Genomic DNA, 27,131 nt, shown 5'->3' on the forward strand with positions numbered 1-27,131 from the left:
GTTAAATTAAATTTATCAAATATAAGCAACCCACACACGCAATTAACTGTAAATTATTAATCGGAATTTGCTAAAATACAAAAAATAAGATTTTCATTGAAAGCTTCGTTGTGTTAAGCGTAATCCATAAGATGATTCAAAATGAATATGAACTTATGTGACTTTTTAAAACAAAAATTCTTTAATTTTTCTAATTTCAAATGCACACTATTGTCTAACTTAATGGCAATAAAATTTATAATGTTAATAACATGATTACAATGAGTGTTAAACTTCCTTGTTAACTAACTATGAGACTCGATAGACATAAAATGAGCAACAATTGATTTATATCCTGAGTCAGTTACACTTCCAGCCATTGCATGAATATCCATAGTTTCCTCTTTAAATATTTGCAATCTACTTTCAATATAATCAAAATTAAGAAATTACAATTAACTTAAAGCTGGAAGTATCTATTTATATTTTCCTTGATTAATTACAACCATGAATGGATTAAAGTCAAGCCAAATCAATCCACCTTGCCCTATGAAACCTGTGATAAATCAACTAGTTGAATCATCTTCTCAATCAATTGTATCAGCAAAGAATCTTTGTGTCCACCGAAAATCAATTTCAACAGGAGACACTATTATCCTCAACAATATCAATTTATCAATAGGTGAATCAAGTTTCTTCAGTTTAATTGGACCTTCAGGCTGTGGAAAAACGACCTTTCTTCGATGTGTCGCCGGTCTAACCAGACCAACTTCAGGACATCTAACAGTTCTTGGAACAACAGTTGAGTCCTTTGATCATCGACTACTCGGTTACATGCCACAAGATATTAACCTCTTTAACAATCTGACAATTGCCGAGACAATCTTTTACTTTGGTGCTCTTCAATCGATGCCATTTCACCAAATCCGAACATCACTCAATCAATTGTCTAATTATTTCGACTTACCCGATGAATCTTGTTTGATTAGTGATTTAAGTGGAGGTGAAGCAAGACGAGTATCATTGATCTGTGCACTTATCCACAAACCCAAATTGTTACTGCTGGATGAACCCTCCGCTGGATGTGATCCTTTAATTAGAGCCAAAATGGTACAACTATTGAGTCAACTTCAACTGCATTACAAATCAACAATAATAATGACAACTCATTACATTGAAGAAGCTCGGATAGCTGATTCAGTTTCATTCATGAGAAATGGTTCAATAATTGAACAAGGATCTCCTCAATTAATCATATCAAGCTTAAAGGTTAACTCACTGGAAGAAGCTTTCATAAAGTTAATAAAACTACAAAAATCTGGTTATGAACCAGATGAACAATTAAGCCTGTGTGGAAACCAAGATACTCTTACATTGAAGCAATCTTTCCAACAAATTTGCCAATCTTATGTAATTAATCCTGCAATTAACTACAGCCATAGATTAATATCCATAAGATTAACTGATTGTTACTCCGTTAAAAATAGATCACTCGCTAGAAGAATGGTTCAACAATATTACTCTTCTTCTCAATCAACTGTTTCATATTTAGCATCACTTATAATTTTAATTGTCCTTTTTACATACTGCTTTGGACGGACACCTGATTTGATCAACTTAGGCCTGGTTACCAAAGATAAATCACTTTCACCAGATTCTCTAATCAAAATTTACAACAATACTTATCCACTGACAATCACTGCTTACAACTCAACTTCAAGGGCTGAAAGAGCAATTCGAGATTCACAAATTCATGGTTACCTTTTAATTCCAGAAAATTTATTCTCAACCTCTAGATTCCGTTATCCTGGAGCCGATCTTGATCATCATGTACCAAATGTAACTGTAATGAATTCAAACCGAATTACCTACATAGCGAGTGGAGTTAATCCAGTCATCAATATACTAACAGAGACATTGTTGAACCAGTTAACTCGCAATTTAACTGCATATTTATTGGAACGACACAAACTGAATCCAGCTTTAAATGATCAAATCATTGTTAGAGGAAAGCCTATTGTTGATTTATCCAAGGCAAATGATTATTTTAATCAAGCAAACCATCATCTTCCCAGGTCATTATTTTTCTGTTCCTTCATTGTTACATCAATGTACGCTTTGCCCATCTTATACTCAGAAAGAAGATCATCTTTGCTCGAAAGGACCTTAACAACTGGATTACATCCATTCCAACTGTTGATTGCTGCACTCATTGTTACATCTATTCTTCCCTTATTGTCAAATTTAATTATCCTTACACTTCCAATGATTATATCTCCAACCGTTCACCTAAGATCATTTTGGGTAGCTTGGTTGTTGTTATCTTTAAGTCAATTTGGTTCGATCGCAACTGGCTTTTTCCTTGCTACACTCAACTTTGACATCTCTTTTATTTATGCATTACTTACAGGCTTTGTTTTTGTCAGTGAAACTCTTTCAGGTTTCCTGTGGCCCATCTCGGCCTTGCCTTATTATATCCGTCCTTTAATTTACTTAAATCCCTACTCTTTACCTACAGAAGCTTACATCCAAACAGTTGTTCGAGGTCTACCAATCTCGTCCTGTGTTGGCCATATTTTAGGATCAATTACTTACAACTCTGTAGCATTTTTTATTACGTGGATACGATTTGTTAATAAAGTCGAATGATTCATTAATTTCTTCAAGTTTCTTCGATTTTCTCAAAAACTGCCCATCACACGGATTATTTCATAGTATCAATGGACTCAGTTTTTATGTCCCCACAAATTCATCAAGTCTCAACTGTTAAATCAAATTTGGAGTCTTTGGCAGCACTCTTTGCATTTCATCTGCAAGTTTAACCAGAAAATTGATTTATTTACCAAGAAATGGGTTGTGATGAAGTTTGTTTTGTTGAATAAGTTGTTACTCGTACATTTACAACCCAAAAATCATGACCCAAATGCGCTTATGGAGTGTTATTAGATTGAATCGAATTATTAATTAGCAAAGATTCGAAATGCATCTAATCTTATCTACCAAATTAGTTGGTCAAGTTACAAGTAATTAAAATAGAGCCAAAAAAACTGTTTAAACTAAAATATTAATTACGGGAATTTACCTTAGTTTCCTTCACGCCTACACCAAATCATCAAGCAATTAAGTGCATTTGAACATCTAATCACGAATCAGTTTGAAGTGTATCGATAGCCTAATACTCGAATCCATTGTTATCAATGTAAGCTGATGAAATAAAACTTAGCAACCTTTATCCTTGAAACCAGTAACATTGTAAGTCCAAATGATCTGAGCAATTAATTGACATGCTCAATTGATTGCACAGAAACACTTTAAAAGCCATTCATTGTTCAATAACACTCACAGTGTTTCGTTTGCTATTGTGTCAATAGATCTGCAAAATCAAACCGTATTAAAACTGACCTGTGGTTTGAACCAATATACAAAATAGTGAATATGCCTTCATATCGATTTATGGTTACGGCAATTGATGCGTAAGTATCTTAAATTAACCAATCAATAATTTTTGTTCATGAAGTTAATCAATCTTTTAATGAAACTTTTGGCAAAAATGCAACAAATATTGTTCGAAAAAGTTTCATACATTTGATGACAGTGATTATGTATTGATATCTGATGTAGATTTTGATTGATTTATTTCGTCTATTCTTTAGCATTGGACACATTAATGCTGTATTAGGATTTTCGGAAGCTTTAAACGCAGCTGGACATGAAATTTGTTTTGTTCATCGGGAGAAACATCGACATTTAGCAGTGAAAAGAGGATTCCAATTCATTCCGTTTGATGAAACACTATGGAAGGCAAATTTAGATGAAATCATGCTCAAGTGGCTTGACTCACTTTCAAGTAGATTCAAACAAGATCCATTGCAACGGTTCCTTGAAATAACTCCAAAAGAACATGAAGGTTACAAAGCTCAAGGTTCATTTTTCGTTATCATGAATGAAGCTATTGATAGAATACTTTCTGATCAGAACAATAAATTCGACGCTCTTCTTGTTGATCTGGCAGCTCCATTCCCAGCTCTTCACAAACATCCAGTCCTCTGGTTCCCGCTCTTATCATCAGGTCCACTAGCTTTGTATCCTTCAGGACCTCCTTACACTTCTGGCTACTCTGTTCACAGCGATAAATCTAAATGGGAAGAGTACAGGAGTGCTTTAAGAGAGGCTCATTCGGAGATCATCAAAATTATTCAGGGCAATCTTGATGCTTATGGTCTCAGCCATATTAGATTCGACCCTACATATTGGAACGACGAGCCTCAAACAGTTGGTTTCTATCATTATCCAGCTGATTTAGACTACACTGAATGTGGACCAAGAAGAAAAAATTGGTATGGAATCGATTGTTTGGTTCGTCAACCCGATTTTGATACCGATTTTGTTATCCCAGAAAACCTCAAAGACAAACCTGGAAAACTAATTTACTTCTCATTAGGATCATCAGGATCTGCTGATGCTTCTTTGATGCAAAAGTTTATTGATATTTTATCTAAATCGCCTCATAAATTCATAATATCTAAAGGAGTTCGAGGTGATCAACTCAAATTAGGTGACAACATGTGGGGTGAAAATTATGTTAATCAAATCAAAGTGGTTCAAAACGTGGATTTGGTGATAACACACGGAGGAAATAATACTTTCATAGAAACACTTTATTACGGAAAACCAATGATTGTGATTCCCTATTTTTACGATCAATTTGACAATGCACAACGAGTTGTTGACAAGAAGCTTGGTTTTCGTGTCAATCTCTATGATTTGGATGAAGATTATCTTCTTAATTGTATTGAGAATGTATTCAATGACAATGAGATGCAAAACCGTGTTAAAGCAATTTCACAAAATATGAGAAACTCAAAGAGTTTAACCAACGCTATCAAAATGATTGAAAAACAAATTGAACAAAACAATGCTTCTTGAAAGAAGTTTTTAGGTTCATTAAATTGATGTCTTGGTTTAGACTTGATAACAAATAAGTACGAAATTTTATAAAAGTTAAATAAAAATTATTTTTTCTTATTCATTTGTATTGCATCAACAATTAGCAGGAACGAGAAAATGCTTATATTTTGAGACTTGAAATTTTCTTTTATTGCAATATACATGTACATGTATTATAGTCAATAATGAAATCTTAATGTAAGTGTCACCATTCCCAAAATATTGAGGGTCAAAGTTTTAAAGCACAATGGCCAAAATCACGAGAACTGCTGATAAACTGAAAGAGGTATTTGTTCATGTTGAGTACCAACAACTTTTATGGACAAAAGCTAATTTTCAGCTCGCGAACTCTTACGGTTACTGTAAGTCATTGGGCTAACTGAAAATTGAACTTTATCTGTTTTGCAGTATATGAAACAGAAAATGCCATTTCTCTAAATGTGACCATTTTCTGATTTTTTAGAAAAAAGATACACCAGTAAAATGAGTGGACCATAGAAACTTTTAACCCGCACAAATGAATTCAGTTTACCTGTGCCTGGAAACTGACAGTATCTAAACTTGGAAGAAATTAATTTTACCCGTTTTCGCCCATTTCTCTTTCAGTATTTTTGTCAATTTTTGCATAATAGTGATAATTGTGTCTTTTTTAGTAAAAACCTTAACAATAGAATACAAAATGAGAGACGATTGCTTTATATCCTGAGTCAGTACCGCTTCCAGCCATTGCATTAATATCCACGATTTCAATGATTATATCTCCAACCGTTCACCTAAGATCATTTTGGGTAGCTTGGTTGTTGTTATCTTTAAGTCAATTTGGTTCGATCGCAACTGGCTTTTTCCTTGCTACACTCAACTTTGACATCTCTTTTATTTATGCATTACTTACAGGCTTTGTTTTTGTCAGTGAAACTCTTTCAGGTTTCCTGTGGCCCACCTCGGCCTTACCTTATTATATCCGTCCTTTAATCAAATTCATACTCTTTAGTGTTTGCCATATTTTATGCATGTAAGTAATGTATCACTTAAAACTTCAAAACTAAAATTGGCTTATGATTTTCCCTCAAATTGACAGCTCTTTCAAAAGCTATTCACCAAGAAATCAAACATTTTCGGTGGAACTAGGATTCCATCTGAGCTAATCTATTGAATTCGAATCAATTAATCTATTAAGTTTGTAGAGCTTTGCAAGGGATTTTAGTGTCAATAGGATGTTGCAGCCCAAATAAATTTGATCTGATATTTTTCAAACATTAAATGTACAAATGTAAAAATTACCTTTTGATCTTTTTTATCTTGATCTTGATTTAATGTAACCGATTATCGGAATAAAAACAATTGCACTAAACTATCTAATCACAGTCTATCCAATGCTCGAATTGATGCTCACCAGTGTAAACTGATGAGATAATGTAAATTTATATTATCCTTGAAACGAATGTTACATCTTCAGTCCAACTGATCTGATATACTCACTTTCCTAATATTTTCCAAACCTCCAACTGAAACGTAATTTTAAACTACTGGTTGTTATAAAAATGCTCAATCGATGGCCCAAATCAATTTATGCTGTTAAATTTTATAACGTTGTTGGGATTTGTTAATAATCCATTAATTTCATCGAGTTTGATGTTATTCGAAAAATTAATTTGAAAAAACGAAACTAATAGACACAGATGCTCTCCAAGGTAAATCACTGACAGTGCATGAGAGTAAACGCGAAACTAACTCTCAAGATTTGGCGTATAACTCGACCGTGAATTGAGTTGTCCCTTCGAAAAGAAGCTAACAGCACAATGCATCTAATCTTATCTACCAAATTTAGGTGGTTTATTCAGTTACAAGTAATTAAAACAGAATCAAAAAGATTGTCTAAACTAAAACATTTATTGCTGGGATTTACCTTAATTTCCTTCACACCTACTCTAAATAATCAAGAAATTAAGTGCATTTGTATATCTTATCAAGAATCAGCTTGAAGTGTATCGATAGCCTAATACTCGAATCCATTGTTATCAATGTAAGCTGATGAACTAAAACTTAGCAACCTCTATCCTTGAAACCAGTAACATTATGCGTCCAACTGACCTGAACAATTATTTGACATGCTCAATCGATTGCAATGAAAACATTTTAAAAATGTTTCACATTTCAGTACCACATTCATTGTCTCGTATTACTGTTGAGTTAACAGATCTGCAAAACCAATCCGTATTGAAACTGACCTGTGTTTTAAGTTTCATGCTTAATAGTTGAAGATGCCTTCATATCGTTTTATGGTTACGGCAATTGATGCGTAAGTAATATCTTCAATCAAACAATCCATTATTTTTGTTCATGTTGTGAATCCATCCTTTAATGGAACTGTTGTCAAGAATTCAAGAAATATTGTTATAAAAGTTTTTCATACATTTGATGACAGAGATTATGTGTTGATGCCTGGCATAGATTTTAATTGATTTATTTCGTCTCTTTCTTTAGCATTGGACACATTCAAGCTGCATTAGGATTTTCGGAAGCAATAAAGGCAGCTGGACATGAAATTTGTTTTGTTCATCGGGAGAAACATCGACATTTAGCTGATAAAAGAGGATTCCAGTTCATTCCGTTTGATGAAACAGTATGGGAGGCAAATTTAGACGAAGTCATGCTCAAGTGGCTTGACTCACTTTCAAATAAATTTAAACAAGATCCATTGCAACGGTTCCTCGAAATATCTCCAACTGAACAAGAAGGTTACAGAGCTCAAGGATTATATTTCGTTATTATGAATAAAGCCATTGATAGAATTCTTTCTGATTAGAACAATAAATTCGACGCTCTTCTTGTCGATCTGGCAGCTCCATTCCCAGCACTTCACAAGCATCAAGTTCTTTGGTTCCACTCTTATCATCAGGTCCACTAGCTTTGTATCCATCAGGACCTCCTTACATTTCTGGTTACTCTGTTCACAGCGATAAATCTAAATGGGAAGGGTTCAGAAAAGAGAGCAATTAGAGATGCTCATTCGGAGATTACCAGAATTATTCGCGGAAATCTGGATGCTCATGGTCTTAGCCATATTAAATTTGATCCCACGTTTTTTCACGACGAACCTCAAACAATTGGTTTTTATCATTATCCAGCTGATTTAGACTACACTGAATGTGGACCAATAAAAAGCAATTGGCATCGAATCGATTGTTTGGTTCGTAAACCAGATTTCGATACCGATTTCGTTATCCCAGAAAACCTCAAAGATAAACCTGGAAAACTAATTTACTTCTCATTAGGATCATTAGGATCTGCTGATGCTTCTTTGATTCAAAAGTTTATTGATATTTTATCTAAATCGCCTCATAAATTCATAATATCTAAAGGTGTTCGAGGTGATCAACTTAAATTAGGTGACAACATGTGGGGTGAAAATTATGTTAATCAAATCAAAGTGGTTCAAAACGTGGATTTGGTGATAACACACGGAGGAAATAATACGTTCATAGAAACACTTTACTACGGAAAACCCATGATTGTGATTCCCTATTCTTACGATCAATTTGACAATGCACAACGAGTTGTTGACAAGAAGATTGGTTTTCGTGTCAATCTTTATGATTTGGATGAAGATTATCTTCTTAATTGTATCGAGAATGTATTCAATGACAATGAGATACAAAACCGTGTTAAAGCAATTTCACAAAATATAAGAAACTCCAATAGTTTAACCAACGCTATCAAGATGATTGAAAAACAAATTGAACAAAAAAACAATTCATCTTGAAAGGCTTTTAAGGTTACCCGAAATTGATGTCTATCATTAAAGTTATGCCGTTATACTCGGTTATATGCCAAAAGATATTGACTTCTTTGACAATCTGACAATTATTGATACAATTGCACCAAAACAGTTGTTACTAATTTTACCAAACCAATCAAGTCTTGTATTTCCCATATTTTAGGCTCATTCATTTTTAATGCTGTTACATTTTTATAACTTGGGTACGGTTTGTTATTAATAATAATGTCGAATAATTCATTAATTTCTTTAAGTTTAATACGAATCTTTATTTAAAAATAATTTAAAGAAAAGACACAATTGTATTGCGAGAAAAATCCTTTCTATGGATTCGAGTAAGATGTCACTCGAAGCACCGTTTATAAAGTTGGCTTATGATTTCCATTTAAACTGACAGCTCTTTCGAAAACAAGTCAACAAGAATCAAACATTTTGGTGTAACTAGGAGTTCATTTGACATAATCTATTCAATTTTGTTCTAATCACAAGTTTACCAGAAGTGTGGTTCAATGTTAAAACCAATGTTTAGCAAAGTAGACTGTTAAATCAAATGTTTCAATGTAGTTTCAACTTTGACCTCGATTTTCTCAAAAACTGCCCATTGCACGGATTATTTAATAATAGTATCAATGGATACAGCCGTTATGTCCCTACAAACTCACTAAGTCTCAACTCTTTACGGAAATTTTCGAGCTTTTGGCAGCACTCTTTGCATTTCACTTTTAAATTTAACCAGAAAATTGGTTTATTTACCAAGAAATGGGTTGAAATGAATTTGGTTTGTTGAGTAATTGTTACTCGTACATTTACAACCCAAAAATCATAACCCAAATGCGCTTATGGAGTGTTATTAGTATTATTATCGAATTATTAATTAGCAAAGAATTGAATCAGTAAAAGAATGATGACTTTAGGTGCTATCATTCTCGAAATACTGAGGCTCAAAGTTTTAAGGCCAATGGCCAAAATCGAGAGAATCGTTATTGAATTGTTAAAAATATTCAATACATAAATTGAAGCAACATTTTTTATGGACACCTAATAAATTTCAGCTCGCTAACTATTATGGTTTTAGAAATCAATAGGTTTAACTGAAAATCCAACTTATCTATTTTACAGAAAAAGAAAAATTTCATTTCTCAAAATAAGTGCATTCTGGTTGGCCATTATTATCAGGAAACTGAGTTTCAAGAAAAAATCTACATCCATAAATGAGCAAAACCCGATCGAAATTGCAAATTCGAACTCGATTTTCTCGAAAACTGTGGATCATAGAAACTTGCAAATCGCACAAATGGATTCAGTTTACCTGTGCCTGGAAACTAACAGAGCATAAACTTGAAAGAAGATTAATTTTACCCGTTTTCGCCCATTTCTCTTTCAGTATTTTTGTCAATTTTTGCATAATAGTGATAATTGTGTCTTTTTTAGTAAAAACCTTAGCAATACGATACAAAATGAGAGACGATTGATTTATATCCTGAGTCAGTAACGCTTCCAGCCATTCCATTAATATCGCCGATTTCAACAAGAGTCACTGTTATCCTCAATAATAACCAAACCAACTTCAGGACATCTAGCAGTTCTTGGAGCAACAATTGAGTCCTTTGAACATTGGTTCGATTGTGACTGGCTTTTTCTTTGCTGCACTCAACTTTGACATCTCTTTTATTTATGCATTACTTACAGGCTTTGTTTTTGTCAGTGAAACTCTTTCAGGTTTCCTGTGGCCCACCTCGGCCTTACCTTATTATATCCGTCCTTTAATCAAATTCATACTCTTTAGTGTTTGCCATATTTTATGCATGTAAGTAATGTATCACTTAAAACTTCAAAACTAAAATTGGCTTATGATTTTCCCTCAAATTGACAGCTCTTTCAAAAGCTATTCACCAAGAAATCAAACATTTTCGGTGGAACTAGGATTCCATCTGAGCTAATCTATTGAATTCGAATCAATTAATCTATTAAGTTTGTAGAGCTTTGCAAGGGATTTTAGTGTCAATAGGATGTTGCAGCCCAAATAAATTTGATCTGATATTTTTCAAACATTAAATGTACAAATGTAAAAATTACCTTTTGATCTTTTTTATCTTGATCTTGATTTAATGTAACCGATTATCGGAATAAAAACAATTGCACTAAACTATCTAATCACAGTCTATCCAATGCTCGAATTGATGCTCACCAGTGTAAACTGATGAGATAATGTAAATTTATATTATCCTTGAAACGAATGTTACATCTTCAGTCCAACTGATCTGATATACTCACTTTCCTAATATAGTAACATTTTTTACATCCTGTTTCCTAAAAACAGCTATTAATAACGTAATTTTCAAGCTAGCTAGCAAAATGCTCAATCAAGGGCCAAGTCACTTTATGCTGTTACATTTTTATAAAGTGGATGCGATTTGTTAATAAAGTTGAATAATCCATTAATTTCATAGATTTTGATATTATTTAATTTGCCAAAACAAAACTAATGGACACAATGAATGAGAGTAGACTATCACTGACTGACTGAATCTCAAGAATTGTAATTAGACCGTAAATTGAGTTTTCCCTTCGACAAGAAGTTAACTTTGCTAGGACTTGGGTTTCATATAACCTTATCTACCAAATTTATTTGGTCAAGTTTTAAAATTGAGTAAAAAAGATTGTTCAAACAAACATTTATTGCGGGAATTACCTTGATTTCCTTCACACCTACACCAAATAATCAAGCAATTAAGTGCATTTGTATATCTTATCAAGAATCAGCTTGAAGTGTATCGATAGCCTTATACTATGTTGAATCAATGATTCATCAGTGATGAAATGAAGCTCTATCCTTGAAACCGGTAACATTGTAAGTCCAACTGACCTGAACAATTATCTGACATGCTCAATTGATTGCACAGAAACACTTTAAAAGCGATTCATTGTTCAGTAACACTCACAGTTTCGTTTTGCTATTGTGTCAACAGATCTGAAAATAAATTCTTATTTCAACTGCCCTGTAGTTTGGACTAATATACAAGCTAGTTGAAGATGCCTTCATATCGTTTTATGGTTACAGCAATTGATGCGTAAGTATCTTTAATTAACCAATCTATTATTTTTGCTCATAAAATAAATAAATCTCTCATGAAACTATTAGCTGTTCAAGAATAAATGTGAGAAAAGTTTTCCTCTTTTTATGACAATGATTATGTGTGTTTTCATTTCTGCTTTTGATTTTAATTGATTTATTTCGTTCTTTCTTTAGCATTGGACACATTAATGCTGTATTAGGATTCTCGGAAGCTTTAAAAGCAGCTGGACATGAAATTTGTTTTGTTCATCGAGAGAAGCATCGACATTTAGCTGTTAAAAGAGGATTCCAATTCATTCCGTTTGATGAAACAGTATGGGAGGCAAATTTAGACGAAGTCATGCTCAAGTGGCTTGACACACTTTCGTTTAAATTTAAACAAGATCCATTGCAACGGTTCCTTGAAAAATCTCCAAATGAAAATGAAGGTTTCAGAGCTCAAGGATTATTTTTCGTTATCATGAATAAAGCCATTGATAGAATTCTTTCTGATAAGAACAATAAATTCGACGCTCTTCTTGTCGATCTGGCAGCTCCATTCCCAGCACTTCACAAGCATCAAGTTCTTTGGTTCCCACTCTTATCATCAGGTCCACTAGCTTTGTATCCATCAGGACCTCCTTACATTTCTGGTTACTCAGTTCACAGTGATAAATCTAAATGGGAAGAGTTCAGAAAAGTAATAAGAGATGGGCATTCGGAGATTGCCAGAAGTATGCAAGGAAATCTGGATGCTCATGGTCTCAGCCATATTAGATTCGACCCTGCATATTGGCACGACGAACCTCAAACAATTGGTTTTTATCATTATCCAGCTGATTTAGACTACACTGAATGTGGACCAATAAAAAGCAATTGGCATCGAATCGATTGTTTGGTTCGTAAACCAGATTTCGATACCGATTTTGTTATCCCAGAAAACCTCAAAAATAAACCTGGAAAACTAATTTACTTCTCATTAGGATCATTGGGGTCTGCTGATGCTTCTTTGATGCAAAAGTTTATTGATATTTTATCTAAATCGCCTCATAAATTCATAATATCTAAAGGAGTTCGAGGTGATCAACTCAAATTAGGTGACAACATGTGGGGTGAAAATTATGTTAATCAAATCAAAGTGGTTCAAAACGTGGATTTGGTTATAACTCACGGAGGCAATAATACTTTCCTTGAAACACTTTATCACGGAAAACCAATGATTGTGATTCCCTATTTTTACGATCAATTTGACAATGCACAACGAGTTGTTGACAAGAAGCTTGGTTTTCGTGTCAATCTTTATGATTTGGATGAAGATTATCTTCTTAATTGTATCGAGAATGTACTCAATGACAATGAGATACAAAACCGTGTTAAAGCAATCTCACAAAATATGAGAAACTCAAAGAGTTTATCTAACGCTATCAAAATGATGGAAAAACAAATTGAACAAAAAAGTTCATCTTGAAAGGCGTTTTCAGGCTTACCCTATTGGTTTATATGGTTAAAACAAGTAAAAAATAAATAACAAGTCTTATTAAAATTTAATAAAGTTAAATAAAAATTAATTGATTTTATTTCATTTCAATTGCATCAACAATCAGCTGTACAATTGCGGTCGAGTTCAGTTGCACTCTAATGATGCAATTTGATATTCAGTAGTCAGAGCATACTAATCATTTTAATGATCATTCTTCATCACAATTAGACTTGTCCGATTTGGTCCATGCAAGAGCATTCTTAATTTAATTATGACTTTCAATCGAAGGAAAGAAAAGAACGTTAAGTATTGAATCCTATTGAGACACCTTTACGAGGTGGTGAAGAGTTTACAGAGAAAGATTTTTAAGAAGACCCTGAAGATGGCCTGAGAGATGAAGATGGTGACAATACTAAGGCTTATTGATGGTTTCGGGATAATTGTTATCTTTTCAATAGGCAGTGAGTCGTTCAATAAATTTGAGTGTAAATTGTGATTTCTGCCTGTCAATGAATACATTGGACCCGATCTTGTATCAGTTGATGGACTTGAGCTCATCCATTTTGACATTTGCTTCAATTGTTCCTGTCGCTCTTGATTGTTGAATACTATTGAGATGATGAAAAAAACGTTTATTTACAATAATGAAACGGAAATTAGAATTTAAAGTCATGGAAATCTACGTGTTGTGAGTTTTTAAGGTTCATACTGATTCTGAGACTAACATAAGAATCATTTAAGCGAAGCAAAAGAACTCAGAAGATGGGAAACTCAAAGAGTTTATCCAACGCTATCAAAATGATTGAAAAACAAATTGAACAAAATAAGCGTTGAAAGCAGTTTTTGGGGTTTCTTTATTTCATGTCGATGGTTAAAACTAGATATTAACAAATGAAAACGAAATTAACAAATATAATAAAAAATTTCAATGTATTTTTGGCTCTTTTTCAATTTCATTTCATTTACTATTAAAAATAAATTAATATGGAAAATTAGAAGACCCAATTGAATTTTAATGGTTTAATATACACTTTAGTCAGATGATTCCTACCATTCGATTGATATTTCTTTCGATTATTGTTGAATGCATAAATTTGCTCTCTCTTCCGAAGCTAAATTTCAAAAATCAAATTGGTTTATTACATAATTAAATACAAGTGTACAAGTGTAGTTTTAATCAAATTATGACTTTTATTAGAAGGAAAAGAAAAGAACGCCAAGTTTATTGAGATCTAAAATGATTGATAAGGTTACAAAATAAATTAATTTGATCTCAGTTTTATGCTCAAAATGATTATCAGATTTATAATTGAAAGCATGATCGGAGGGACAATCTGTCTTGTATCAAGAAAGCAATGCATCAGAATAAGTGGATGAAAAATTACAGTTCATTTTTTTCTGTAGACGAATCTTGAACGATTCCGGAACGATGTGGACCAGACAGGTCAGATTTAGTTCTTCCATCGGGTCTTACTGAGACACCTTTACGAGGTGGTGAAAGGCTTTCATCAGACACATGGCAAATACAACATGAAGGGAATAAAAATTCAGATAAAAAGGGACCTTTGTAAGGATTCCATGGATCAATGACTAGAAGTTTTTGAGTATTGTATCGCTGACGGCAGGTAGCATGGTAACAGGGGGGAATAAAATTACAATAAGAGCCTGATCCATGGCGACATAACACTTCGGTAACATATTGTTGGTACGCATCAGTATTAATAACAACAAGCCAACGGTTGTTTGTATTACGCGCCCAACCTGGTCTCACAACTCTTGTTATTGAGTCACATACTAAACCGCCATAATTGTCATTTGCCAGTTTAGGCATCACTTGGTTTCGCAAGTCACGGAACAGCTTTTCTAATGGCCATTTATAATAACGTGCGACCTCAGTGACAACTTTAGTTGGATAATCTTCCCGGAAGATACAATAATGCCTTCCATTTTTACCACATGGTGGTGTTTTCAATGTTCCTGCTGACTCAGAACCTGACTGAGGACCATCTTCGTCATCCATTAAAGCTGCCTCATCATCTTCAGATGCTAAAACATTATTATCTGACTTGCTCGAAGTCGAAGCTGCTGCGGTTGGTAAAGGTGATCCTGTGGACGATCCTGAAGATGGTTTCAGTGACGGAGATGGTGACAATACTAAGGCCTCTGGTTTATTGATGGTTTCGTGTTGATTACTTGTTTTGTTATTCTTTGAACGTCTTCCTTTGTTGTTAATATCCGATGTATTATTGGATGGTTTCGGGATAATTGTTATCTTTTCAATAGGCAGTGAGTCGTTCAACAGATTTGAGTGTAAATTGTGATTTCTGCCTGTCAATGAATACATTGGACCCGATCTTGTATCAGTTGATGGACTTGAGCTCATCCATTTTGACATTTGCTTCAATTGTTCCTGTCGCTCTTGATTGCTAAATACTATTGAGATGATGAAAAAGAAGTTTATTTACAATAATGAAACGGAAATTAGAATTTAAAGTCATGGAAATCTACGTGTTGTGAGTTTTTAAGGTTCATACTGATTCTGAGACTAACATAAGAATCATTTAAGCGAAGCAAAAGAAAGAACACGTTCATCAATTAAACTAGTTAATTAACTAATAGTATTTATTGTTGGAACAACCAGTTTGCTTGACTCTTGTAGACATTTTCATCATGTTTTGCTATAATCTACATGAGATTGAAGCGCAAGTGAACTGGATAATCGTCTGAACCTTTGACTGGTAATATTTTTACTCACAGTCTCTTCCTCTCTTTGGTTCAATGATTATTTTGAAATAATTATGATCGTAGCCTTAAACTTATGGAAAATGATGCTATATCGACCTGAATTTCAGCCGTCAATATAACATTTTGCTTTGATCAATAATTTTCATTATTAAATGACCATTTAACCATTGATATTGTCACAAATTCAACTTACCATTGTCATTATAAATGTCTTTCATTATTTTATCTCCAGACGGAAATATGGTCACATTGCTCATCAAATCTTGAAATGATTCAGGGTGTTTTGCTGGTGCTTTTACTCTTGAAGTAATTTGATCTACAGACCGGCCTTCAATTGGAATCAACGGATCAACAATTTGGTCGATGGTTGGTTTTTCGGTTGATGTTAAAATGACTGATGTTGAGGATAAATGAGAAGACGTTGGAGGTAGCGATGAAGTACTTGTGGTGCTTGCTGAGGGGGACATTTTCGTTGATACACTAGAGCTTGGTGCCGTCAGGAGAAGATTGCTGACACCATTTCGTAGATTACGATTTCCTTTCACCAAAGGTACCATTACACTTGGCTTAATCCTGTTGATTGCTTGATGGTTTTTGTAATACAAGTTACGATAAGCTTTAACCGCAACATCATCAGGTGTAAACCGATATGAGCCTACATTGGAAACGTATCGTCCTTTGAGGTGATTATTGTTTATTTCACTGTTGATTGGTATTGCTGATTGTTCCGAAGCTCGATTTAATTTATAATCACCAGCATTGGCAAACACAGAAAGTGTCAAAAAAATTGAACAGTGAAGATTAAATATTATGTTCATCTTTTAATGATTTGCAGTTGCGATGAAAAAAGGCACAACAAAAATTAGAAGCAAATAGTCAACTTGTTCAGCAATCTACATCAACAAACTAAATTTAGTCAACTTTTGGATCCAACAGAACTATCGAAACTGAAACAACTCGAAGTTGGGCTTATTTTGATTGTGATGAGTCTAAAATCAAAATAAGGTTCAACCATTTGTTGACAACTAATTGATAGTTTGCTGATGAAAAGTGGTACCAAAGGGGAGAAAATGAAAGATGATTAACTAGATGTCTCTTGGTTCATGATTACCTCTCTCCCAATTTTCAGAACAATTATCTCAACTATTTAAGGATGAAATTTAAATATATCAAGATTAAAATGAAATACCTTTTTTTCCGGTTTAACTTCAACTTGCTCTCTGTCATCATTATAAACAACAAACATCATCTTTACCCAGGATTTATCGTTTGTATATCATTTAATCATTTAACGTTGTTGTTAAAACTGATGTTATCATTGTTTCATTTGAATTAGACAATTTAGTTATTCAATGAACCATTTTGTTAACCGCTAGAGTTAACCCAACAGTTACCAGTTTGCTAGGTTAATCCGAACTGAACATATTGAGATTTTGTTGATTCTTTATCTTTGCTTGTTGTTGATTATCTTGATCATAGTAAACAATTAGGTCACGGTATTGAACACTTTTTTTCTACGGTTCAAGTTCATGTTATGTCGGAAATTATTAAAGTGTTTTATTGCTAAAAAGACTGTTTTTATAAATGATAAACAATTGGTGGTAACAGAGCACAACAAAAAAGGGGTTTCCAGTCAATCCAGTAAGCTATACTTTTAACTGTCTCTACCTAATTTACCCTTTTATTTAAATATTTAACTGTAATTATTGTGAGATGATTCAATATGAATTTGTATTCACTACATAAATTATTAGCTAATAATGTTTCAAGATTAGCAAATCCTTGTTGCTTTCCTTTCAATTTTGAATTTAGTGTTGACATGGAAAAATAATCATTTTGTAAATTTTTTAATTTTTAGCATTTAAGTTAATATAACGTGTTTGTTTTGTCCAAAATGACAAGCGTAAGGGTAAAATAATGGTCAATGATAATCATTTTGATGATTTTGAATGGAGATACAAAAAAGAGAAGGTAACAGGAAATTAATTGTGATTACAATTTGATTTAGTCTGTGAAGCATCAAACAGAGCTTCTTCTTCTTCTGCCTTGATTCCATTTGCACCAGACATTTCATGGTTACCTTTACCTGTTTGAACATCATCATCTTCATCATCATACAAATTTTTCAATCTATTGGCATAAACTAAGACTCCTATATCAAAACACGAACCAATCATAACTAAAGTAAACGCAGTTCCGTGCAAATATACTCTGAACTTATCGATATCGTAAAGCCAACAATTACCAGTTTCACCACACGACTCTTCCCATACCAGACAAGCAGCATCAGTGACAAAACCAAATATAATTGGATAAGGGATATAAGCTATTAAACGAAATAAAACGACAATAAATGATTAGTAAAGTGATAAATTGTAGACAATCATTTAAAGTAAAATGAAGCATACCAAATATTGCCATACAACTGCCAATAAGTCCCATCGCAAAAGCTTTATCCTTTGGATCGACAGCTCTATAAGATGAAAGGAGACATTTAACACAAATTAGATTTAGATTTTAAATTTTTGCAGTTAATAAAAGTGCAAGTTAATTACCTTAGAGCAATTATAAAATTACCAGCCCAAGCAGTCGATGATATTATGCCAGCTAAACCAATGATGGTTAAATAAAGTGGTAGAGTATTACATTCTTGATCACAGTATCCACTTGTTACGGAATGATCCATTTCTGATTGACATAAACACTGAGAGAAACCCTGTAATCAAATTAATAGCAGAAAATTGGGTTAATTTTTGATAAAATATACTCTAATTGTGTAACAATATTATTAACTTACCGAATAAGATTCATTTGTTAAACTAACTTGGCAACCAGCATAGCATGGACTGAAGTAATTAGTCTTTCCGTCTGAACCACAAACTGGTTGAAATACTGATGTTGTACATGAACAGTCTCTATTACAGCCATTTAATAATGATGCTCTGTTAAATGAAATGAAAGAAAGAAAATGAATTATCAGAATTGCCTAGGTTTGATTAGTTGCAATAGCAATTATCTTACTTGGCTGTGTTTTGATCAACAATTATGTTACCAAATTTAGGTGCTGGACAACCAATGAATATACCAGCCAATATGAAAACATTACAGACCATCTCAATAAAGACAACATAGGCAATCAATACTTTGGGTCGTGGACGAAATTTTGAAATGGCCAATCCACCAGCGAAAATACCGATCACTTTAAGAACTGAGCTAGTTGAACCTAAAATACAAGCCAAAAGAGTGCACATTAAATTACATAATTAGATCTAAAAGATTGCTGGTTTATTTGTTGTTCCCTCCGACCAATTACAATCATCAGCGAAGGTGATATTGATCAGTAAATATTGCGAGTACTGAGAAATAAACAACATTTTAAAAGACATTTTCAATTTTCACTTGAGTCAGTGCAAGTTAGATATACTAGGATAAAGCGAAAAATTGATTAGAATCTTCAAATGACAAAAGAAAATATTGGAGCAATTAACCATCAGCGGTTTATATTAGGTTTATTAGCCAAAGTGTAGTATCAAAAATCTAGAGGATTGTTTGATCATCATTGCTTTAGCTGACAAACTTTGAATTGAACAGTTACTGGAGAATTGAAATGATCAGCAATATTTTATGTGCTGAGATAGGCTTGAAGATGGGAAAATTTGATTGTCAACAGCTATAAATTTAAGTACACAGAGGGATTCAAGTTAAGATTGTCAGTAACAAGTCAACATTTTACTTCCCAACCCTCAATCTTAAATTGTTTATAAATCAAGTAGTTTGCCTTATCTTTAACTGTTCAAGAGTGGATTAGTCTGATTGACTTCCGTTTTCAATAAGGACTTGGACTCAACCAAGAAGGTAAATATTTCATTGGAAAAGCAATTAAGCGCCAAAATGCACTGCTAAATATAATCTAACAAGGCTAGTGGTTCTAATGCTAGATTGTGTTGAATTGGCCGAGGGAACACAATAAAGATTTCGTGAATGGTCTCAATCAAACCAGTAAAAATTTGATCATGTTAATTCACCAGTTAATTTACCTGTAAGAAAGCTTGATGCAGCAGCTGATTGACGGAATTGAGCTTCAATGTAACGTGTTTTGGTGATATAATAACCAGCCCAGCCAATGACTCTCATTGCCCCGCCAAGAGTATCAAACACTAAAACTGGATTTGTTATGATTCTTTTAAATGTTGCCAAAGCATCTGAAATATAATTGTAATTGAAATTAAAATCAACTTTTAATTGACAAAATTATCAAATAACTTACCAGTAAAGCTCATCTTTTTCTTAGCTTCTTGCTTTTTGTTTGATTTCATAGTCACGGGAAACATAAACATAGGTATGGCTGATAAAAGGATACCAAATCCAATGATGAAGAATCCAATCCACCAAGCACCAACCCAACGAGGGTCATTTCGAGGTATATTTACGGTAACTAAATGATTTAATATAATTATAAATTGAATTAGAAACAAAAACACAAAAAATCAAGAAACGGATAACAAAACGTTGAAACAATGGACAAGCTTGCAGATATTACCAGCTGATTAAGCTGTAAATCCGCTAAGTTATTAAGATTAATCCTTTGGCTTTCATGCAGCCACTTGTGTCTATTGCAATTATTGTTTAGTATTATTGACAAAAAATTTGATTCAATTACATAATGTAAATAGTTGAACAAAAATGTTTATTCATCATAATAATCATCAACTTAATTGACTTACTGTTATGTTAATACATTGTAGCAATGAATAACACAAGATATTTCACAGAAAAATGATAAAATTATGCTGATTGAAGGTAAGTCAATCTATCAACGATCTTTCATGATGTAAGAGTCATTTTGATGATTGTAATTCAAATTGTTTACTAATTCAACTGTGATTGTAGCAGTTTACAGATTTCAATTGATTCTACTTCGGATTGATCTTTACAAATGAAATTTTCAACAATTTGATGCTGATGGTGGAAATGGTTGAATTTATTTCTTTCAACTAAACAATTATAAAACATAATCAATGTTTACTAAACCACTCAACATTAATCATATTGGCTTTTGCTCTAATTATTAGCTCTTACTTCAACTTAATCAAAACAAATAAAGATTGATAATGATGAAAAGTAGATGTTGATAAACAGTGAAACATTTTTCCTTTCACTTTAACGTTATTCATTAATTGCTTGTCCATTAATTGTGTCTACCTTGTTTACCCATTTCACTGGTTTTGGATTAAAATTTGACAGTAAACTTACTTGTAGGATTTTCATAAAGACTGAGTGAAAATGATGACAGCAAAAATCCAAGAGCAACACCAGAATAACGAATTACCATTGTTGTACCTAAATTGCAATTGAGTAAAGAAGATTAATTTAATAGAACTGGAGAAAATAAAATGATGGCATTGATTAAAATCAACCATTTGACCCATAATTGTAATTTAATGGAGTCTATTGTCAGTGGAAAAACAAAGCTATGCTTTGCCCGAATGACGCACACAACATATGGTCGAGATTTGAGGTGAAGCGCTAAATTTAATTCGGACAGTTGACAATTACGATGTAAAAATGATTTGATTGTGAACTTACTAAAATAAACTGGTGAATTTTTCTTTTCAACATTATCATCCAGATAAGGAACACCAACAACCCAAAAAGCTGTGTTACCCAAACCATTGACAAATGAACCAGCCCAGAGGAGTGCATATGCACCAACAACAAATGTATGTCTATCGGCATCCTGGCAAGTCTCGGGTTTGCCACTTAATGAGCAAAGATCATATTTGGTTGTTGAATTTAATGATGAAGATGATTTGATACCAAGTGTTTCAGCCGATAATAAATGGGTTGCCGGTCCATAGATTAGGTAAGGTAAACCTGAAACAATGGATGAAAGGCCAACCAGTACGGTTCCCCAGCCAATTATTTTGGGTCCATGAAATTTGGTACCCAAATAACCAATGACTGGTGACATTACCATTCCTGAAATGTTGTCAGCAATTAATATAAGAGCGGAAAGTTTAGACGGGAAAGCATAACGTTTCTCTAGGGTTGACATTACTCCAATCATGTAAACAAAATAAGCTGATCTCATTGTGGCAATCAATGAAAATATGGCCACAAATATTTTCGGATTGGCATATCGACGAAGGAACCGAGGCCGCCAACAAGTAAAGCCACAAGTCACTTCAGAAACAGAGGCAACTGACGGACGAGGAACTGAAAGGTCAGTTGTACTCAGATGGGTTATCAGATCGGCCATTTTATTAAATCAATTACAGAGTCACAGAGTCACAGAGCAATTGGACTTGAATGGATGAGAACAATTAAATAAAGAAAGAGAAACAGAAAGAGGGAAAGGATGATGATAATGGTGGATGAGGATGAAGTGACAGAGATATTGAAGGAATCAAATGATTGAGAAAATTCCAACCATTGGTTTAAAGGGTGGAAAGATTATCGTCTGTCTTTACTTTCACCCACCAAGATGATGGATATTGTGATGAAGACGATGATGATATGAAGATGTGAAGGAGGTGGAAGAGGAGGTTTAAGATGAAATTTCAACTAAATCAAACTCGATCACAGTGAGCTTTGAGTAAAAATTATAACATCGATGGAGGCCTAAAGATTAGCTTTGATTGTCAACTTTCTTTGCTTTTTTTTGTTATTTCGCGATTCTAATCATCATCACTACTACAGCCTCCTCCTTAATAATCATCAAAATAATAATAATAATCAACTTTTCTCCTCCTTCTGATATATTATGGTTAATCTGATTGTAATATAATGTTCAATTGGCTCTCAATGTTGTTGTGTGTTGAAAGTTAATTCAGTTGATTCTTTTCAACCTCTTCATCCTTTACACTGAAAATTTATCTTCTTCCCTTCTCAGTCTTTCTCTGGCTCTTTTCAGTCATTCATTATCATCCTATCATGATATTTACTTGTCTGATCAAGACTGATCAAAAGAAACGGTAAATTGTATGGAAACAACATCTTAACAGTTGCTGTCAATTTTTGCCCCTTTTTCATATCTTTTGCTATCTTTTGGGTTTTTGTTTACATTTTGTAGATAAATTGACTATTAACTGACAATTTAACTGTAATTTAACTTGAATATTGAAATATTAAAGCAACAAAGTTATTATTGAAATGAGTTTCAATTTTACTCAATATTAGGTAAACTTGATATAATTTCATCTTACACTTGTTTCACCTTGTTCATATCCATTATCAGGTAGAGAGCATGATAAACAATTGAGGGTTAAATTGATAAGAATAATGATCAAGGGTAAATAATTATTTATTAAGATGGGTTTGGGTATTATTATCATCAATTGTCAATGATTCCCTCTTTTATTTGCTAATAATAAAGTCAGTAAAGATATTTGCCTCGTGTAAGGAAAGTGAATTTATATCAAAACCTAAAACTGGTTAAAATATAAACTGATTTGCATTTTTAGGTATTTTGTTTACAAAATATTAAAAATGTTGAAGTATTTGAATCTCTGTGATTAGTAACATTGATTACAATCAAAGAGTCTACTTGAATTTTAAGATGAAAAAGATGTTATTTTATTGTTGAAATATTTCATCATTTTCGGTCTGTTTCATGTGATTGTTGATGGGCTTTGATCGATGAATAGTTAATTTTAACTGATTGGCACTCAATTTGTTTCTTCCAATCATCAACAATATCAAGAGTAAATTGATTGACTCAAAATTGTATCAAAGTTTAATTGTAACATATTGCTACCAGTTGGTTAGACAGTAGTCAGATTTTTACTCGATGCAACAATTGAAATCAAAATTTCATTCAATTGTTCGTGAGATTGAGTTTGTTTCAAACTCAAACTTATTTCTCTGACTTTTTGTTGTATTTTTTCATCAGAGATGGTTTCGTCAATCATATCCAATAACAATTTTTCAGTCAAATTAGTCGGTGAAATACATTTTCCGATTCCCATATCTACAGCTCGACGGCCATTATCATGTTGATCGCCAAACATGGGGAAAATTATAGACGGTTTTCCGAAATAAAGAGTCTCAATGAATGTATTGTTACCTCCATGATGAATAACTAAATCAACTTTTGGTAAAATTGACAGTTGATTGACATATTTCCTGCCAACCACATTCTCAGGTAATTGGATTAAATCAAAGGCTATACTTCCTAAAGTGACTATGAAATGATGCTTTGATTTAGATAATATTGTTATTAATTTGGTTAGGAAGCTAGTATTGGAAACCTGCGATCCTAAGGTCACAAAAATCAATTTATCATATTTTTGAGGAATAAGATGTTCAATGTCGCTTAGTGGCGAGGTCGTCCTTAAGCAGTGTTCAACTCGAAACCATTTAGTTGGCAAATTAAACTCGTTGTAATCGATGGTTTCTGGATAAATATAAAGATTAAGATAAGGTGATTTACTCAACGGCATGAAGTCTATTCTTTCTTCTGTGGATGGATTGATCCCTTCAGATGCTAGATACCAGTCCAATTGTTCAGTTAGGTCTGTCAATGCCAACTTGAAACTTGATCGTTGCTTTGCAAACAGCGTTTGACTGTCTTTATCTGATAATCCAGATGAGTATGGAGGAGCTCTTGAATTACCGTAGATTAACAAAGGATTACAAGTGTATAAAAGGATGTAAGGAATACCAGATTTAACTATGGATGGTATTGTCATCCAGGAGAAGTATATAATGCAATCAGGAGATAATGTTTTGATGTGTTGTCTGTATTGGTCATTTGTTTGTCTGATGTATTCGAGGCACATTTTCATCCTAGGGATTCGTATTTTTTCAAACTGTTCAATGGGTCCTAGTTCAAAAGCTTCCGACCTTTGCTCCATAAACTGATTCAACTTTGCTTGTGGGTCTACATCATATCCTATTGCCACAACGGTCAAAACCTGGAATCCGTATTCAAGTACGATTGAAAGACAATTGGAGGGGACAATAAATGAACAAATGTGTCCATAATTTGCCAATTTTTGAGCCAACCCAATGCATGAATTGACATGTCCATGACTTTGAATATTACCATCATGCGAGAAAAGATAAAAGTAGATTGAAAAAACTAGAAATCAAAACAGAATTTTTATGAAATTTAAAATAAATATCTTCATAAACTAAACAATAACTTACCCATCAATACAAATAAATGTAATTCTCATTGTTTCCAACCAAAGAGTAAAGGAAGAAGAGACAGCAATTCAATACAAAGTCTGAACCAAAATTTTTTTTTGGTGTCAGAAGATGGCGCGAGAAAGTAACTCTTTCTTTTTACTTTCTTTACAAATTTTTTACTCTCTTTTTCTCTTTCTTTTCTCTTTCTTTTTATAAATGAAAATTTAATTACAGTTTTCCCCAGAGTTTTTTGCTTTTTTGTTACACTGCCATCTAGGTGAACTACAAGGGGAAACCACGAATTTTACAGTTTAAACAATTAAAAAACTTAATGACTCCCCCTATAGGGAGAGGACTCCTCAAAGGGAGCAAAGAGGCTAAGAGGGGATGTCAATTAAAGAGTTTAATTGTTTAAACTGTAAAATTCGTGGTTTCCCCTTGTAGTTCACCTAGATGGCAGTGTAACAAAAAAGCAAAAAACTCTGGGGAAAACTGTAACACAATTAATATTAACATTAGAAAAGGCTTTTTACATTGTTTTTCAATGTTTTTAATGTTTTTTTAATTGATTTTGATGATTTTGATGCTAAGAATTCTTATTCAATGATAAATTTGCCAACCGGTAGGCTTTCCCTAACATATTGATACAACTCATCTATTATTTGCACCATGTAAAGGTGTATTCCCGTGAAAAGAATGAATTCAGAATTTATTTGCAGAAAATTTTATTGCAACAGAAATAGTCCAAAACCCGTAACACAATAGTGATAATTACAATGAATGATTACTTTACTAGTTAAAATGGCCTTTTTCTTGATAAATCATCATAAATTCATCATAAATAAGAAATCTAAGCATCAAAATCACCAAAATTAATAAAAATAACATTAAAAACATTGAAAAACAATCAAAAAAGCAATTTCTAATGTTTATATTAGTTGTAATAATTGAATTTTTAATTCTGAAAAGAAAGAGAAAAGAAAGAGAAAAAGAGAGTAAAAAATTTGTAAAGAAAGTAAAAAGAAAGAGTCACTTTCTCGCGCCATCTTCTGACACCAAAAAAAAATTTTGGATCAGAGTTAGTATTGAATTGCTCTCTCTTCTTCCTTTACTCTTTGTTTCCAACTGATCTGGAGTAAAAGGAATGTTAGTTTTTAAATTACTTTTTACATAATTGCACCAGAAAAATAGTTAAACGGTGTAACAATGATTATAAAAAGATTTTAATCAAAAACTGTGATAATCAGTTCTTGTTATTGCTTATTAATTGCAAAAATAAACATAAAAGTAAAAAAGTAGCGACATCTCTGAAGTCAGATTATAACTAACTCTTAACAAAAAATTTTGGGAAATCACGAATATTCGTGATTTGGTTAAACAAGAACATAAATCAACGTATCTTTAGAGTCAACTGGAAGTAATTGATTTAATTAAGCTAGAGTAAATAAATTCAGTAACTATCCGTGACTTCAATATCGTTTCCCATTGAAATTGTAGGTGAGTTAACAGGAAAGCGAGAAAAAAATGTTTCATCAAAATGATCATTGTTAACATGTTATTGAAATGTGTACAACAAAGTTTTTTAACAATTTATATAAACAATTTTGTTTACATATTTCACTTTTAATTTAAAAAAGATGATCAAATGATTGATAACATTTAAAACTGATTGTAAGTAAACCTTGAATCAAATCAATTAAATCACAATGGAGTGACCATTTTGTTTTTACTATCGACTGATTGCAACCATCTTTATGAGTTTACTTGGAGTCAAAGTTAATTCTTGCCATGGTTTAAAGTAAAATTTTCAAATTTTTGTGTCAAAACTAAGCAACGAAAAAAATCACTCATCCCAGAATCATTGGAAGCCTCAGGTTCCTAAGAAACTCAATTTGCAACGGGGCGGAGGAAGAAACGGAATCCGTATTGTAAAGGCTTTTTAAAGAGTCGAGCTCTGATGGATTTTAAGGACACAAGAAAAGTGTATTTGCGTAGTTACATTACTTAACATAGTA

The 27,131-nt window shown here is 32.9% G+C and overlaps 7 protein-coding genes and 2 long non-coding RNA genes across 10 annotated transcripts; 6 read left to right on the forward strand and 3 right to left on the reverse strand.

Moving 5' to 3' along the window:
- Positions 1 to 486: 486 nt before the first annotated feature.
- On the forward strand, positions 487 to 2,628 carry LOC107360185 (ABC transporter G family member 23-like). The gene has a single exon (XM_015926803.3). It carries the CDS (start codon positions 487 to 489, stop codon positions 2,626 to 2,628), a length of 2,142 nt encoding a protein of 713 aa, XP_015782289.2.
- Positions 2,629 to 3,289: 661 nt separating this feature from the next.
- Positions 3,290 to 5,004, forward strand: LOC107360498 (uncharacterized). The gene is made up of 2 exons (XM_089267604.1): positions 3,290 to 3,452; positions 3,633 to 5,004. The coding sequence occupies exons 1-2, from the start codon at positions 3,415 to 3,417 to the stop codon at positions 4,903 to 4,905; spliced, it is 1,311 nt and encodes a 436-aa protein (XP_089123730.1). The 5' UTR covers positions 3,290 to 3,414; the 3' UTR covers positions 4,906 to 5,004.
- Positions 5,005 to 7,086: 2,082 nt separating this feature from the next.
- Positions 7,087 to 8,770, forward strand: LOC107360499 (demethyllactenocin mycarosyltransferase-like). The gene is given in 4 exon segments (XM_089267603.1): positions 7,087 to 7,225; positions 7,411 to 7,805; positions 7,808 to 7,914; positions 7,916 to 8,770. Coding segments are annotated over 4 exon segments (1,314 nt in total). The 5' UTR covers positions 7,087 to 7,187; the 3' UTR covers positions 8,690 to 8,770.
- Positions 8,771 to 11,737: 2,967 nt separating this feature from the next.
- Positions 11,738 to 13,227, forward strand: LOC107360500 (sterol 3-beta-glucosyltransferase-like). The gene is given in 2 exon segments (NM_001323105.1): positions 11,738 to 11,775; positions 11,955 to 13,227. Coding segments are annotated over 2 exon segments (1,311 nt in total).
- Positions 13,228 to 14,443: 1,216 nt separating this feature from the next.
- On the reverse strand, positions 14,444 to 16,916 carry LOC107360186 (uncharacterized). The gene is made up of 2 exons (XM_025160566.2): positions 16,178 to 16,916; positions 14,444 to 15,672 (listed from the first exon to the last, which is right to left on the reverse strand). The coding sequence occupies exons 1-2, from the start codon at positions 16,800 to 16,802 to the stop codon at positions 14,621 to 14,623; spliced, it is 1,677 nt and encodes a 558-aa protein (XP_025016334.2). The 5' UTR covers positions 16,803 to 16,916; the 3' UTR covers positions 14,444 to 14,620.
- Positions 15,666 to 17,190, forward strand: LOC149094228 (uncharacterized). The gene is made up of 2 exons (XR_016198724.1): positions 15,666 to 15,977; positions 16,217 to 17,190. It is a non-coding gene; the product is annotated as an uncharacterized LOC149094228 (long non-coding RNA).
- Positions 17,191 to 17,814: 624 nt separating this feature from the next.
- Positions 17,815 to 22,492, reverse strand: LOC107360496 (solute carrier organic anion transporter family member 74D). The gene is made up of 9 exons (XM_015927167.3): positions 21,571 to 22,492; positions 21,238 to 21,324; positions 20,252 to 20,419; positions 20,022 to 20,186; positions 19,006 to 19,207; positions 18,782 to 18,926; positions 18,540 to 18,700; positions 18,393 to 18,457; positions 17,815 to 18,310 (listed from the first exon to the last, which is right to left on the reverse strand). The coding sequence occupies exons 1-9, from the start codon at positions 22,241 to 22,243 to the stop codon at positions 17,967 to 17,969; spliced, it is 2,010 nt and encodes a 669-aa protein (XP_015782653.1). The 5' UTR covers positions 22,244 to 22,492; the 3' UTR covers positions 17,815 to 17,966.
- LOC149094229 (uncharacterized) lies at positions 19,698 to 20,277 on the forward strand. Its single transcript, XR_016198728.1, has 2 exons — positions 19,698 to 19,839; positions 19,923 to 20,277. It is a non-coding gene; the product is annotated as an uncharacterized LOC149094229 (long non-coding RNA).
- A 777-nt stretch (positions 22,493 to 23,269) lies between the features above and the next one.
- LOC107360894 (sterol 3-beta-glucosyltransferase-like) lies at positions 23,270 to 26,343 on the reverse strand. Of its 2 annotated transcripts, none has more exons than XM_089267602.1 (3): positions 26,232 to 26,343; positions 25,135 to 25,162; positions 23,270 to 25,017 (listed from the first exon to the last, which is right to left on the reverse strand). In XM_089267602.1, coding segments are annotated over exons 1-3 (1,299 nt in total). In that variant the 5' UTR covers positions 26,233 to 26,343; the 3' UTR covers positions 23,270 to 23,747. The 2 variants fall into 2 exon arrangements, with proteins under 2 accessions (XP_089123728.1, XP_089123727.1); XM_089267601.1 differs by having other exon boundaries at positions 23,270 to 25,066.
- Between the last annotated feature and the right edge of the window lie 788 nt (positions 26,344 to 27,131).

Source organism: Tetranychus urticae, chromosome 2, assembly GCF_039701765.1.
Source record: "Tetranychus urticae isolate SD_2017Ah chromosome 2, NJAU_TeUrti_SD_1.0, whole genome shotgun sequence".
Lineage (NCBI taxonomy): Eukaryota > Metazoa > Arthropoda > Arachnida > Trombidiformes > Tetranychidae > Tetranychus > Tetranychus urticae.